The sequence below is a fragment of the Cimex lectularius genome, unplaced genomic scaffold, assembly GCF_000648675.2.
Source record: "Cimex lectularius strain Harlan isolate CLEC.00 unplaced genomic scaffold, Clec_2.1 scaffold50, whole genome shotgun sequence".
NCBI classification, from domain to species: Eukaryota; Metazoa; Arthropoda; class Insecta; order Hemiptera; family Cimicidae; genus Cimex; species Cimex lectularius.
The window spans coordinates 1,861,419-1,877,318 of NW_019392716.1; the positions used below are offsets into that span (position 1 = coordinate 1,861,419).

The following is a 15,900-nucleotide window of genomic DNA, read 5'->3' on the forward strand; positions in this document are numbered from 1 at the left end:
AAAAAANATATATATATATATATATATATATAAAAGAATCCACTCTAAACTAAAGGCAGAATTTGCAAAATCTCAGTCTACATATTTCCCTTGTCGGATTTAAATACAGATAAAAGATCTTATCAACAAAAAAAAACGTCATTAGACCTTGAGTTTTGATAAATAACTAATTTAACAGGAGTTGAAAGATTATTGCAGTTCAGTGTCAGCCTTGTACAGAGTGGAACTGGACAGGAAAAAAATAATAAAACCATGGAAACTATAAATTTTGGCGCTGGCCCTGCCAAACTGCCCAGAGAGGTACGTTAATAAACATATATGGTATACCAATTTCAACCGTATCGCTTTATGTGATAAGCATTTTCAGGCGAGAGTTCAGTGCAAGAAAGAAAAAATAAAACGGTGAAAGTTCAGTGCAGAAAACAAAAACACAGATTTCTATTTTTATAAAGTGCAAACAAGGCCATTAAGCAATTTTTCTTATCCTTCTATTATCACTATCATAGAGATAAAGAAATAAAAGTTCAATATTAATAACAAACTTCATATTGTTTAATTTAAAATTAAAATTGTTCAAATAAGAAACACTTATGAATTTGAAAAGGTTTAATATTATACATTCAAGATATTTTATTGATTTTAAATTTTGTCACATCAGGAGACACTTACATGGGTGACTCCTGATGCGTCACTTTAAGAAATCTTTCTTTTATTTAAAATATTCACTTTTTTTTAAAAGTAAATAAGAGTTTAGGTAAGAGAAAGAAGTTTCCATTTCATATTTCACAAGCACCAATATTGTAAAATTATATATATATATATATATTTTTTTTTTTCTATTTCCTAAAAGGAGTTTTTAAATTAGGGTTTATCCCAAGATGCACATGGTTTATAGTTTTTTTTAAAAAAATTTTCTCAAATGTTAATTTATTTCAAAAACATTGTTCATTTTTTCTCTACATTTTGGGCTATTTCTCACCCATCATGAAACCCTAACAAGAAATACAGTCATAATTAACAAAAATTGTAGCAATAGTAAAATAATATCATTTTCATAGTTTCAGTTTACATTTTTATCTATTTTTTGGATCAAAATTAATGATAGTTATTGTTAATAAAAAATTAACATTAAATCAAAATTAAACCAATTTTGAAGTCATGCAAAAATTCTTATAGGTTCAATTTAAAAACATCTTTTTATCTAGAGAATTTTCTTATCTCCTTTTTTTCTCCCATTAAATATTGATTGATCTATTTTTTGAGTGTTAATTCATTGCTTTATTTTACCAGGAGGCAAAAAAGTGGCCACCCTCATTTTTTCTTTCTTTTTTAAATTTAAATAAATACTTGCAATCATTGAATTAAATATCAATGCAATAATTTTTATTTTTGTTGTTTACTGGATATTTTTAAAGAAAAATATGTTATATCTAAATCACTAATTAAGGAAACAATGAAGTAAATTTGCAATTCGGTATGGAGTATTCCCTCCTATTGCATTGATCACCGCTTGCATTTGACGTGGCATTGATTTATCAGGTTTTGAATGTAGTGCTGAGGAATATTTGCATTCTCCAACAGCGCCTTTTTTAATTCCTGCAAATTTTCTGGCATCAATGGGCAACTTTTTACCCTCTTTGACAACTTCCAACAGTGATTGATATTAAGTCGGGACTATATGCAGGTCACTCATTACATTGAAGCTCGTTCCAAGTAGTCACCAACAGTCCTAGGCTGTTTGGGGCCTTGCACTGACATGCATAAAACCATCGCCAATTAATGGCATATAAGGAACAAGTTCTTCTGATAACAAACCACCAATGTATTGCTGTTAGGGAACTCTTGATGAAGGTCAAGTTTATGCGATTTAAAAAATCGAAAGTTTTATTAACAGCTAGATGGGCAATTTACTGTTTCATCACAATATTTTGAAGCTACAAGGAGTTTACAATTTTTAGTTTAAATATAGACGAGTTGCAAAACCAATCTAATTGCTTATGATTTGCCACCCTATACATTCTAATGACTGAGGCATTATATAAATAGAATATGTTTGTGAATCTTGTTCTTTTATCTGATATGTTGAGACACAGTTTTTCAACTAGCCCTGAGCAGTTTTTAATGATTTTTTTCTTTAAATGTTTAATAACTTATATAATACTTGAATATCCCTGCTAATTCTTCTATTTTTTAAGGAGCTAATATTTGTTACTATTCTTCCTAAGAAACTGTGTCAAAAAACAATTTTTTTTGTGATTATTTAATTTTGTTATATGGGGACCATACCTTCACTGTTTCATCATGTTCAATACTAGTACAGGTTGTAGTGTTATGGGAATATACCGTTCCAAAATAGACACAGGCAATGAATTTTTTTTTCATTACTGATGTAAGACCAAAAATGTTTAGGATTTATTAATACATCATATTCTAACATTTTTATGTCTATTGTTGCAAGATTTTTACATTCAACATATATTCTTGAAAATTCCATGTTGTCATTAGGTGATTTTGAATTCTTAAATTGTATGTGGGCTTTCTTTTTTTCTATTAAGTTCCTTTAAATCATTTGAAAAACATTTAGGAAAATGGAATACACATAGGTCAATCAAATTACATAGTAGTTTACAGAAACTTTCAACGTAATGATTAATATGTTTTTGGCTTTATAGTTTATATATACTTTCCTAAAGGTAGATTGGGGATGAGGCCAGGAAGACAGAAACAACATTTATTTTCTTGTCGAGCTTTCGGCCGCTTGCCGCTATCCGAAGGTGGGCTCTACCGGTCTTCCTGGCCTCATCCCCAATCTACCTTTAGGAAAGTATATTTAAACTGAGAAGGCTGATCAAACACCAAAGAAAATATTTATAGTTTATCCCAGTCAATGATTGCTAGGGTGCTTATTAGAGCGATATAGTTTGTATTTTGAAAACTATAATAAACATTATGATTTTATATTTTGTTTATTCGGAGAATGTGAGATGTGGTCTGATGTGACGTAGGGTTTAGAAAATCATTTTCTTTATTGTGCCAGCATTTCGATCTTTATTGAGATCATCTTCAGTGCTCAAAGTGTTTGGAAGTGACACTCTCAACACGACACCCGATAATGACACATCTACACGGAAAACATAATCTCCGAATAATCATTGACTAACAGTCACTAAACACCACACATTTATATTTTGTATTGCACTGGTGAATAGGACATGGATCTTTTGAAATAAAATTTTTTGTTTAAATGGTTTATCATTTCAATGGCATGACACCCTTTTTATCTAATCTTTTGAATTATTACTCCCAAAAATACAATCTACAATCAAGATAGGGTTTTATTTGAAAATGCTTCTTGTAGTAATTGCATAATACTGATAATTCTGAACAACGCATTAAATAAATAAAATACAAAGATCAATCATTTACCTGGTAAAAAGAGAATGGATTGAAAAATATGTGAATACTTTAATCTTACCAACTGTACATGTCATGAAAACGGAAAAAAATATTTTATTTAATTACATTCTATAAATTGCAAAGTAACAGTCATCATTGCAGAGAAATTATTGTTGTGAGAAGGTAGCTAGGGGATGATGGAACATTTTACTGCCCACTCCGAATGTGTGAATGTAAGTCGGTAAACGAATGAGTGCGGCACTGGATGAGAGTGCGAGCAATGGGGATACTTATAAAGCGTTCAGACGAATTGTATTGAGTGGTTTGGCAATGTATTCTAATGTAAGGATGTAAGAAAGAGACTAAAATGATTACTGCAGTTGAAAACTCCCAGAAAAAGAAAAAAACTGCAAACACTTTTTTTTAACAGAAATGAAATCATTCTTGCTTTCTTTTCTAAAAGTATCAGAGCAAAACTAAAATTACAAATATAAATGTGTTCGTGTAATTTTGATATATGAATGTATAGTATATGATTAGCATTGTAAATGAATAAATAATCTATTTTAATTCTGTCCAGGTGTTGTGCAAGATACAAAACGAACTGCTTGACTATGGAAACACAGGGATGAGTGTTATGGAAATGAGCCATCGGTCAGCCGAATATGAAAACATAAATAACAAAGCTCAACAATGTGTCAGAGAAATTTTGTTAGTATTCGACATTTTTGTATTTTCAAAACTTATATTAGCATCATTGTACATTTCAATTTGGAAAATGAGGAAAGAATTTTTATAGGAATGTGCCAGATAACTATAAAGTACTTTTCCTACAAGGAGGCGGTACAGGGCTCTTTGCTGCTGTTGCCATGAATCTTATTAATAGGACAGGTTCCGCGGACTACTTAGTAACTGGTAATTTATGCTTGTTTTCTATTTGAATGGGATTGCAAAACATTTTCTTCTCAGGATCTTGGTCAGCAAAAGCGGCAAAAGAGGCTGCCAAGTATGGAAAAGTAAATTTGGTATTGCCAAAAACTGACAAATATGTAGATGTACCGAGCCAAGATACATGGAACCTTGATCCGAATGCATCATACGTTTATTACTGCGCTAATGAAACTGTTCATGGTAAATTGATCATAAACTGGAATTACAATAAAATTTGTTGAAAATTATTTTACCTTCCAGGTGTTGAATTTCAGTTTGTGCCCGACACCAAAGGAGTACCTCTTGTTGCTGATATGTCCTCCAACATGCTTTCGCGTCCGGTCGATGTGAAAAAGGTTTGATGCTTTTGTCTTTTTGAAATAATTCTATTCAAATTGGACTTTTTATTTTGAATTCAGTTTGGTGTCATATTCGCTGGAGCTCAGAAAAATATCGGACCTGCAGGTGTCACACTGGTGATTGTACGGGAAGATCTTTTAGGAAAACCAATGCCCGTTTGTCCAACAGTGTGGGATTTTACTGTAATGGCGAAAGACAACTCTCTTCACAACACTCCACCCACTTTTTGGTTAGTTCATTCTAATTATCGGCTCAATCACAGATATAACCATGGAGTTATTTTTCAGCATTTATGTTATGGGTGAAGTCTTCGATTGGATTAAAAAAAATGGAGGAGTGGAAGGAATGGAGAAGAGGGCAAAAGAGAAAAGCAAAATGATCTACTCGGCAATCGACAATTCCGACGGGTTTTATATATGCCCCGTTAAAGACGCTGTGAGGTCTAGAATGAATGTACCTTTTAGAATAAGTAAGACTGAATTGGAGGAAGAATTTTTAAAGGAGGCAAAGAAATTGAAGATGATTCAATTGAAAGGGCACAGGTAATTTTTTTTAAAAATTATAATTGAGCAAATATATATTTCTATAAACTGTTGTTTTTAGATTGGTCGGAGGAATCAGGGCATCTATATATAATGCCATTTCAGTTGAAGAAACCACATTTCTTTTCAAATTTATGAACGATTTCAAGAACAAATACAGCTAAATATTGTGATCGCCATAGTTTATATTATTAGGCATCTTTTACTGAAGCGAATAAATCGTCCAGTTTATCTTCTAGATTTTTATTTGTACCTCGAAGCCCTTCCACAACCTTACTAGACCATTTGAAATATTCATTCACTCTTTCATCGCTCCATCCCTCAGGTGTTTGCCTTTTTAAATCCCTCAGGTTGTACAACTTATCAGCCAATTTAACAAGTTTCGCTTCATAAGAAGAGCCTTTTGCATGTTCAATCTATAATGTAAAAAAACTTTGCATGTACTTACAATACAATATATCTAAACATATATTATTGAATTATTATTATTTATTAATATTATCATTGAACCTGGAGATCCTTTCGTCTTTGCTTGGGAAGGCTTTTGTCATCGGTTACTTCCTTGACAATCGACCTGACATGGTGGCCGAAATGTTGTTCAATTTCTTCAAACGTCGTATCCGTATCTTCGACTGTGTCATGAAGGATCGCAGCCATGATGACATCAGGGTCAGAAATCCCGCCTTCTTCACATAGAATATTTGCTACACCAATCGGATGATTGATATAAGGCGTTTTCTCTTTATCCAACCTCCTTTGATTTTTATGTTTAACTGCAGAGAAATTGACACATTTAATTAATCCTGGAATGAGCAGATTCTGTGAGGATTCCATCACCAACTGTAAAAAGTAATTAAACAGGTATTTCAAATTTGTAAAAAACACTTAAAACACTTGATAACAACTAAGAGAAATGCATTGTAAAACCTATAAATTGCTCATGGCTGCTAAATATGCCCTAATTAAGTGGCTGATGCAATAGTGTTTTACATTTATTTCTGTTTTGACCATAATATTCAGAGATAACGGTGATTATAATTTTAATCTTTCATATTAAAGATACTGAAGGTTGCTTTAGCCTGGCTTACACATTTTAAACAAGTTTTTCAAGGACAATCCTGCCAATTACAATACAAATATAATTTACCATGGATCAAATATAAATGTTATTTTTAACAGAAATGTCCTTTTAAAACATTGTGTGAATATTTCAAAAATAAAACTTTCTGAGATAATAAACAATTTAAATGCGGTAATCCAAAGTAAATAAATTAGTAGCTGAATAATTTACCATATATTTGAATATTGAGGAATGCCTTTGGCTTGAAATTTGCATTCCAATGGTTTCCTTCTTTTTTCCCTGAGTGTTAATAAAAGGAATTTCAACCAACAATTTTTGCAATTGTATTTTAAAAAAATGCAAAATATTATTATTACAATGGTATATCCCAGGACGTCCTGTCTTCTTTTCAATTTATTGGCTTGCCAAAATTGTTGACAGGTTATATGTATTGGAAAATAAGAATCAGTTGCATGGTGAAGCAATTCTATTGACCAAATGCAGGATCGTACTGCAGAGGTGATAAGTACAATCAAGTTCCTTGAGCTTAGTCTTGATAAAATACTAAGGCGAATGAACTTAAAAAACCCTTTCCACGTGTCATGAGAATGTTTGCTGATAATAAGTCTATTTTCTAACTACACTGTTTTATTTCATAACTCTTACAGTTTTAGTCATGTTATTCCAGTACTTTTTCATGAACAATAATGCACTTCTGATACATCTGCTTTTATATGCTAAGTAGGCCATAAAATAACATACAATAGATTAAATGATTTTTTTTTTAATTTAAGTTACTTATTGTATTATTTATTTTCTAGGGATGACCGTAGATGGAACTGGGACAACTAAAACTTATAAATTTTTAATGGATTAAATTTCAAAGCAGCTCGTTTCCTCTTCTACCACTTCAAATTTTTCGAGAGCACCTGAATACACAATAGAATTTTTATTTTGTAAATTGTAAACTTATGCAAACAATCTCTTTACAGAAGTCGAGAAATAATTTTTTATTTTATTTATTAAGTGGGAGAAGGGTCATATTTATTTGTAAGAATTTCGTAAGTTTCGATGGTATCTTGCCTTTTTCAACAATCTTGAAGAGTTGTTAAATTTGTGAATTTAAATAGGTCAATGTAGATGTATCACTTTAATTTTTGTCAAAGAGGATAAAAAGTTGCCCAGTGATGCCATTGAATTTGCAGAAGTTAAAATGACTGTTGGAGGAATTTGAAAATATTCCATGACATTACATTCAAAACCTCACGAAATCGATGCCACATCGAATGCAAGAGGTGATCAACGCAAGAAGAGAACTGAAAAAAAAAGTGGTCACTTTTTACCTTCAGTGTAGTACTCCGTCACCCTACTTGCGTGAAAGGTTTATAAATAAGAGGGAATGTATTTAAGAATGAGTGAGTTTTTATGTTAAAGCTGCATTCGTTGGGGCTGAAACGATATAGTTGTCGGCAGTACCTTGAGGCTAACTTCAACGTTGGTACGGATAAGACCAGGATCTAACTCGTCCTCAAAAGAGTGATTGTCATGGCTTGGTAGTTGGTTCTGCACTTATATTAACAGAAGTGCATATATGGACAGGCCATAAATAAAAAATATAAAAACTTAGATAATTAACAATAGATTACTTTTTATTATTGTTATTGTTGGCTGCTGAACTATTGTTGACAATCATGCATAGTTATTTTATTTTAAAGGGGTTTGCAACAGCAGAGGTCATATCAACCCTCAGGGTTTCGGTGTTATGGAAAAAAGCCCATTTGTAAGAGTGTCGGGTTCATATCCAGCAGCAATTTAAACCCGGGATGACGCTGTGTCAATGCCTTTGCATGTTGCGAATACCGATACCCGAGTTGTTCTTAATACAATATGCAATTATGCAACTGTGTTAAACGCATGAATGTTCGAGAAGACAATTTTTTTTTATTACTGCCTTGGTTGTCATTCTGGTTTGTCAATGTTGTCTTTTTACTGACAAATGATAAAATAATTACTTTGAACAAATTGGACTAAATTTTCTTGATTTTAACAATTGCTATGCTTTCTCTTGTTTTTAAATTGATGTTCAAGAAAAGCTGGTATGATGTTTATACAATATTAATTCTTTTTGCATAAATTAATTTATACCATTGAAAAATGCAAATATGCACCAGATAATTACTCACTATATAATTAGCTGAAGTTTGTAAGCTTTTAATTAAATTTTCAGTAAGTAAACATGACAGTCTTTATTTCTTATCACATATATGAGGAAGGTTTCGTTAGAATTTACAAATACTGTTATCTCATGTTAGATTAAGCCGTTTCCCCCATTATAATTTTCAACAGTCAACATCATAGAAAATGGCTATTTTATTGACTGGGGATTGGAGCCCTTTTGGCAAAGATGATTACTACAGGTAAATGCAATTATTCAATTTTAAACTCTTTTTAGAAACTTATTATGATATTTGCCCCAAGAAAAATTGAGGTCTACAACATGGATTGGTCTCCGGAGATCAACCTGGAAGTGCTTTCTCTCACTTCGTCCTACTACGGCGGCCCCATCGCTGTGATAAGAAATAGGAAAAAAGTGGTGAAAGTGCAAGGTAGCAGCAAGCCCATCATCGCGATATACAACGCATCCGGAGTTGAAATATCAACGCTTTTGGTTAGTTACATTTCATTGTTGACTGTATGAATTGTATCTAAATAGTGCGACTCTTTTTCAGTGGGACAGTGGGTCTATTATTGATTTCGGATGGTCGTCGAATTGCAACTTGCTCTGTGTAAGGGAGGATGGGCAGGTCCTGGTGTACAACATATTTTCAAAGCCCCTTTTTAACTTTAGCATGGGGAAGGTGAGACATTAGTAAATATTTTTATTGTGGAATATCCGCATATGATGAACCTGCCACTCTATCATCCCAGATTATCTCATAGGTTTTACATTTCAGACTTATTTATATGGGTAAATATACCCAGTTACAAGTTCTATAAGAGTTTAAATTATACATAAGTAATAATGTTTTGCGATTTATCAACCAACTTATGTAGATAATGTTCTCTTGGTTGTTGTCAGGGATGTGGTCAAAGAAAGTTATTTTTAATTTTAAATCTTCACCTAGGTTTCGGAACTTTATTGTACATTCTTCAGGGCTTGATTTTTGGTCAGAAGTATATAAACTTAAATTCTTTTATTTTCATGCTAACACTGAAAACCTTTTTACTTTCTTCACCTTTTCAACTATGAACTGACTAATTTATACGAATATAACAGACAGTAAAAAGGGTGTAAATACAACTAAAAACAACAATGACTGATTTTTATTTACACACTTTTTACTGTCTGTGATATTTGTATATATTAGTCTAGTCATTTCATAGTTTAAAATGCAAAGAAGAAAGTGAAAAGGTTTTCAATGTTAACATAATAATAAAAGAATTTATGTTTATATACTTCTGACCAAAAATCAATTTTTAATTACAAGCACATTTTTACATTCAAATGTTTATGTTGCACTCCTTGGCAAATTTGTACTTACAAACATACACGTGTACAAAAGGATTCTCAATGACTGGACAAGACCAAACAGATCTTATAAATCACTTTCTTTGTTGAACCAGTATTTGGTCATTGGATTGTTATCAAAGATAATAAAAATGCAAAATCCACACTGCCTTAGATTTAGGTTAAAGTTTGACGAACCATTTTTTAAAGTAATGTAGCCTGAATGGCTGGGTTAGACTTGATGATGGGTGTTGGTCTGCGAGTCTGTGAACTAGTCACTTATTGGGCCCATCTTCGCTCACTGGTTTTTTGAACTACTCAAATGAGTTTTGGCATTGCACCATCTTCAGTGTGGAATGCCAGGAGGCCAAAACGCAATTGAGTAATTCAACAAACCCTTGAGTGAAGACGGACCCAATAAATGGCCAATGCCGCTTCAGCATTTTTAACAACCCACAGATTCAGGTAGGCCCCGAAATGCATCAGCATTCATAAATAAATGATTGGAGCAATTCATTACTTCTTCGTATGATTCAACCATTGGTGTTCTTCTTAACCACATTAACTCAAATGGTGAATTTACTTGAAATGGCAGGGAAAAAGTTTAAAACATTTAAGGATAAAAAATGTTTAGGGGCAATGCCTTACTGCCATGAATGCTCAACAATTCAAACAAGGTTAATATTGTTCCATGATAGAAAAGGACAAAAAATAGCCAGTTTAAATAAATTACCTTTTATCCTTTGTAATGCCTCATTATTGTTGGAATGCCAAAGTTGTTATTTGCCTAAAGCTGGATTCTATTTCTTTCATTTAGCAAGCTTTTCATCACCAACCTTTATACCCTTTTGCAAAATGCTGATATATTCTTACAAATTTATTAAATCATATAGGAGTATAACAAACTTAACACAATCATCACGGTGTTGATTTGTAATACTTCTAAAATATTGGATTTTGAAAGACCTAGTTGCAAGGAGACTTGTGTTGTTCTTGAATAGAACCCATATGAGGAAGGCTCGTTTCATCGTTCTTGAATGATGCGAGTTATGAATGAGTTAATTTATCTGCAACGATTCATTTTACAGTTTAGACAGCTAATGATGATTGCAAATTTGTAAGGGATTCATAGAAAAATGCAACCATCCGGTCTGACTCGATTTCTCCTATATGCTTATAATATTAATCCATGTTTTTTTAGTTGGTCCTAATTTAACCAAAGTAATGATTTAAATTGTATGCTTATTATTGACAACAATATTCACATGAGGAAAATACATATACACAATAATGTATTGTACAATTGACTTTAACAAGGTCTTGAGTCAATTTTCAAAATCCTCTCATGACCCACATTGGAATTATTATGACATAGAAGTAAAAGTGTGACTGTTGCATGAGTGCATAAGATAAAGAATACATAGTGAACTATGAAGTTTTAAAAAAGAATGTCCATAGCAAAAGCAAGAATAGTAAACTTTGAAATTGTTGTGTTGTTCATAAAGGGATGATTAATATAAAAAAAAGTACTAAAATAAAGTGTAGTGATAAAATAAATCATTGATTTCTGTTAAAACTTTCTCTCTGTTTTAGGAAGCACAGGATACTAAAGTGATTGAAGCAAAGTTTTTTAAAACCGTTCTTGGAACAGGAATTGCTGTTTTAACATCAGCTTATAGAATATTTCTTGCAAATTGTGTTAAAAGTGTTAAAGATGTTAAGGTTCGATCTGTACCCGAGCCACCAGGTAGAATTTTTTTAAATTATTAATTTTTTTAAAATTATATTTTGCATTTGTACACACTTGTAGGTGGTGGTTCATTTGCTTGGGCTGTAGTCTGCGAAGACAGGCACAGTCGTGTGTTGGCTGGCCAGGGTAGGATTTTATATTCCTTGAGAGAAGGGGAGAGCAAACCTGTTGAATTAGTAAGTTTAATATGATAAAACATGCTTATTAACTGCTTAGTCAACTGAATCTAAATTAAATTTTAGAAAATAAACATCGCAGATGAAAATTATGAAATTAAGGAAATTGCCGCAAGTTTTGATTATTCAAAATTAGCTGTGATGACTGACAGAGGAAAGGTGTGGATAGGATCTGTAGACGGCTCTGTTTGCTTTAGAATCTTCGACACGAGCAATCCCTCAAGACCTTTTCAGCTGCTTTGGTACGCTCCAACGTCATACCGGTGTAATTATGGTTTTAATGTTGAAAATAATACCCAGGTGTGGACAAGATACAGTTAGTATCAACTGGGGTAAAACTATCGAGCTCATCGGTGTTGACGAAGAGAGCATACAGTACATGTACGATGACACTGTCCTTTGTGTACAGGAGATGGATTGTATCAGGGTGATTTCAACTTTCACGATGGATATGATTCAGAAAGTGCCGCCGGATGTGCGTGACATATTCAAGATCAACAGTTCTTCCCCTGGCTCCTACTTGCTCGAGGCTTCTAAGCAGTATCAGGTATTGTTTTACTTATAATTAAATAAATTAACTATAAAAATAATTTAAAAAAGGCAAATTCTTAAGTTTTTTCACGGTTGTTTAATCTGTTTTTACAAGTTGTAACTGTTATTATTACTATTTTCTTCTGTCCACGTATAGTAATGTTATTTTCCCAATACACTAGTTTTTCCCTCGACCCTTCTTTTCTTATCATTGTATTGCTGGCAGCCCTTAAACAGGATCTACTTCAAGGGTGCCTTTAGGACCAACTTTTGTCATAAATTTTTGTACTCAGATATTGTACCAATTGTATCTTTTTTTCTGTACTATATATTAGCCTAATAAAATTGATGAAAAAAAATCTTTTTCTTACTTTACATTTGCATAATTACAGAAAATTGTCATTTCTTAAAAGTATTCATGTATTAGTGCAATCACACATTTTTTGTTTTACAGTACTAACTTTATTTTTTAGCGAAAAAGCCACCGTGCCAACGAGTATCTGCATTTAGTTAAACCTAAATTGGACAGGGCTATTAAACAGTGCATCGATGCTGCTGGGCATGAGTTCAATTCTGAAACCCAAAAAATGTTAATGCGAGTATGTCAGATATATCAGATAAATTATGTATAAGGGTTGCTCTGTATTATTTAAAATATTTTGTTTTTACCTCCCCTAGGCAGCACAGTTTGGAAAAATCTATATGGATGGATATAATCCTACTGAATATGTTACCATGATTCGAGTCCTGAGGTGTTTAAATGCAGTGAGAAATTCAAAAGTTGGAATTCCATTGACTCTCACACAGTATCCTTTAATTCATTTGATTTGTTTCTAATGTTGTTGTTGTTACGAACGTAATTATTGTAAATATTTTCTTTAATGGTTGTTAAGACTGACCACACTTGGATTTGTCGGTCTTATGGAACTTCTCATGCTAAGGAGGCACCATTTCTTAGCATTGGACTTGGCAAAATTCCTTCAGATGCCAGATTCAAGCAAAATCCAGCTCCACTGGGCATCGTACAAGGTGAAAATTTATCTGATAATATCAAGAATATTTTGATTTACAGCTTGATTGTCCCTGGTCATCATGTCTACTGATGCATGTTTTTGCAATTTCCCATGTTAAGAGGTTTATGAAATTGCGTTGACAAAAGCAGTGGGAATTGGCAGACAGGCTGTTTCACAATTTGTATTTATTTTTGTTTCAGGTTGAACATTGTAAAATTGGCGCTAATGCCGAATTGGTGGCTCGAGATATCGCAGCCAAGTTGGGCAATGCAAAAGATATTTCGTACAAAGATATCGCAAATAAAGCGTTAGAATGTGGGAAAACTGATTTAGCTATTAAGGTGTGTTTATATTATATCCTTTTCTTTTAAAATTAATTTTTACAACATTATTTCTCAGTTGATAGATTATGAACCAAGGGCGAGATTGCAAATCCCGGTGCTTTTGAAGCTCAATGATCCTGAAGATACGACCGCACTGAAAAAAGCGATAGAGAGTGGAAATACAGATTTAGTCAATCAGGTTCTATACCACATGAACAAAAATATGGGAAAAGACAAATTTCAGGTAGTTTCTTTCGTCTTTTTATCTTACAATTAAATAAAATAAACGTTATTTAATTTTCAGATGAAGATTAGAGATTTCCAATTGGCACAAGCCCTTTACTTAAAATTTTGTCGTGAACATAACAAAGGTGTTTTAAGAGACGTTTATACACAAGAAGACAACCACAAGTGCCTGGCAGAATTTTACATCAGAGAAAGCTATGATCCTAAGGTAAATTCATTCTACAACAATCAATCATAGTGACATAAGTTTTTCTAAAGGAAATCAAGATGAAGGGAGCTTCGTTAGTCGCAGCCAAAGAATTTTACAAGAAAGCCAAAATGGAAGCAAACGCCGCCCTTGTTGAAGACGAATTAAAACTCGCAAAACACCAACACAATTTTGAGAACAAATTTAGAAAAAGTTTTCTAGGAAAGTCGCTACACGACACAGTCAAAGCGCTCCTCATGATCGATCAGACCAACTTAGCAAACAAATTGCGTGTCGAATATAAAGTTTCCGATCGAAGGTAAATGGTTAAAAATAAAATAATAACATTCAATTCACTTTTAACTTTCATTTAGATATTGGTTGCTACGTGTCGAAGTACTTGGAACTTTGAACAACTGGACTGAACTTGATGTTTTTGCAAAGCACAAAAAATCGCCCATAGGATATGAAGTAGGTGCTTATATATTGTCATGTATTGCAAATATTAACAAATCTTATTGTACAGCCTTTCTTCGATGTTTGCGTGAAATATGGCCAACTAAATGAAGCAAAAAAATATCTTCCTCGTGTTCAAGAGGACCACCTTGCAAAATGTCACTTCAAACTCGAGTAAGCCTACGTGTACTTCTTCTTTTTTTAAAATTATAATTGTTATACTCAAAATAAAAACATTGCATCTGCAGAATGTACAGCGAAGCTGCTGAAATGGCGTTCAATCACCATGATATCGCTTTGCTGAAGCAGATACAGACAAGGTGTGATTCAGATTTGAAAGAAAGGATCAATTTTCGGCTTAAGAATATGAAATGAATTTTAAAGGGTAAAAATTTAAGTATATATATTTTGAAAAATCATGTATATGTAAAAAATTACTTTAACCATTATTTATTTTTCATTTTTTTAATTATTTTTTTTTTTTTTATTAAGCTGTGATTGTCAATATGCCTGTATAAATTATGCTGTTTATTATTTTTTAATCTTGCTATATCTAATTATGTATATCATTGTATAATTATATTGTAAATATATTAATATTAAAAAGGTTTTTTTATTCATCATCATGATCATGAGGTTATGTTAACAGCAGGTAAATAAATGTTAGAAATAAATAAATGTTATAAATAGTTCCTCAGACTTCTGTTTGTTAATACTGGTAAATTTTCACTTCACATAAACATAATACACATATAACTATTGATACAACTATTGTGATAGTCGTATTTGTATACAAATAATTATACAAAGATCACCGTTTTGAACATTCAGCTGAAAAGTGAGAAATATCAACACATATACGCATCTGACAGACAAAACCAGGATCGCCCTTCAAACCTGGGTTGTTCTTAGGCACGTAAAAGACAGAAAACAATTTGTCAGAAGACGAAGATCGTGAACTGGATTGCTCATTTGGTAATTGATCATATGGAACATTATGTTTAATATCCATTTTTAGATATTCATATGATTGATAATGACCAATATGGTATTATGTTGAGTAATTGCTAACTTCCATAATTTTAATACATTTACCATACATTCCTCTGTGTTGTATGTATATGCTTAACAGTAATTCATCAGACAAATCATCCAACAGCCTATTGGGGCAATAACCCCATTCTATAGTTGGAATCATGAAACGATGTGAATTATGAACATGGGAATAGCAAATTGATAGCATGCAAAATTTGATCTTGTTAGTTGTTAGTCATTTGTGACGATTTTGTTTTCATATGCTGTTATGGGTCATGTTGGAGTCTCATCCTGGCTCGCCACAGGAATAGATCAATGGGTACAACATGGGATCACGAGGGCTTAAAACAAAAATGGACCGCTTTGTCAATAGTGCACAATGATTTG

At 32.4% G+C, this 15,900-nt stretch overlaps 3 protein-coding genes across 6 annotated transcripts; 2 read left to right on the forward strand and 1 right to left on the reverse strand.

Annotated features, from left to right (window-relative positions):
• Positions 1-38: 38 nt before the first annotated feature.
• On the forward strand, positions 39-5,466 carry LOC106664323 (probable phosphoserine aminotransferase). Of its 2 annotated transcripts, none has more exons than XM_014389943.2 (8): positions 39-300; positions 3,977-4,107; positions 4,196-4,311; positions 4,366-4,527; positions 4,588-4,682; positions 4,746-4,915; positions 4,974-5,228; positions 5,290-5,466. In XM_014389943.2, the coding sequence occupies exons 1-8, from the start codon at positions 253-255 to the stop codon at positions 5,390-5,392; spliced, it is 1,080 nt and encodes a 359-aa protein (XP_014245429.1). In that variant the 5' UTR covers positions 39-252; the 3' UTR covers positions 5,393-5,466. The 2 variants fall into 2 exon arrangements, with proteins under 2 accessions (XP_014245429.1, XP_014245430.1); XM_014389944.2 differs by lacking the exon at positions 39-300 and adding an exon at positions 3,576-3,629.
• On the reverse strand, positions 5,241-8,576 carry LOC106664324 (guanosine-3',5'-bis(diphosphate) 3'-pyrophosphohydrolase MESH1). 3 transcript variants are annotated; one of them, XM_014389947.2, is made up of 3 exons: positions 8,472-8,576; positions 5,739-6,068; positions 5,241-5,644 (listed from the first exon to the last, which is right to left on the reverse strand). In XM_014389947.2, the coding sequence occupies exons 2-3, from the start codon at positions 6,060-6,062 to the stop codon at positions 5,420-5,422; spliced, it is 549 nt and encodes a 182-aa protein (XP_014245433.1). In that variant the 5' UTR covers positions 6,063-6,068; positions 8,472-8,576; the 3' UTR covers positions 5,241-5,419. The 3 variants fall into 3 exon arrangements, with proteins under 3 accessions (XP_014245433.1, XP_014245431.1, XP_014245434.1); XM_014389945.2 differs by lacking the exon at positions 8,472-8,576 and adding an exon at positions 6,219-6,254; XM_014389948.2 differs by lacking the exon at positions 8,472-8,576 and adding an exon at positions 6,156-6,248.
• Positions 8,577-8,600: 24 nt separating this feature from the next.
• On the forward strand, positions 8,601-15,024 carry LOC106664322 (vacuolar protein sorting-associated protein 16 homolog). Its single transcript, XM_024226549.1, is given in 16 exon segments — positions 8,601-8,705; positions 8,767-8,956; positions 9,018-9,146; positions 11,390-11,543; positions 11,607-11,722; positions 11,789-11,964; positions 12,023-12,269; positions 12,727-12,852; positions 12,932-13,059; positions 13,147-13,282; positions 13,467-13,607; positions 13,666-14,043; positions 14,094-14,341; positions 14,397-14,493; positions 14,549-14,652; positions 14,727-15,024. Coding segments are annotated over 16 exon segments (2,553 nt in total). The 5' UTR covers positions 8,601-8,649; the 3' UTR covers positions 14,854-15,024.
• Positions 15,025-15,900: the final 876 nt, after the last annotated feature.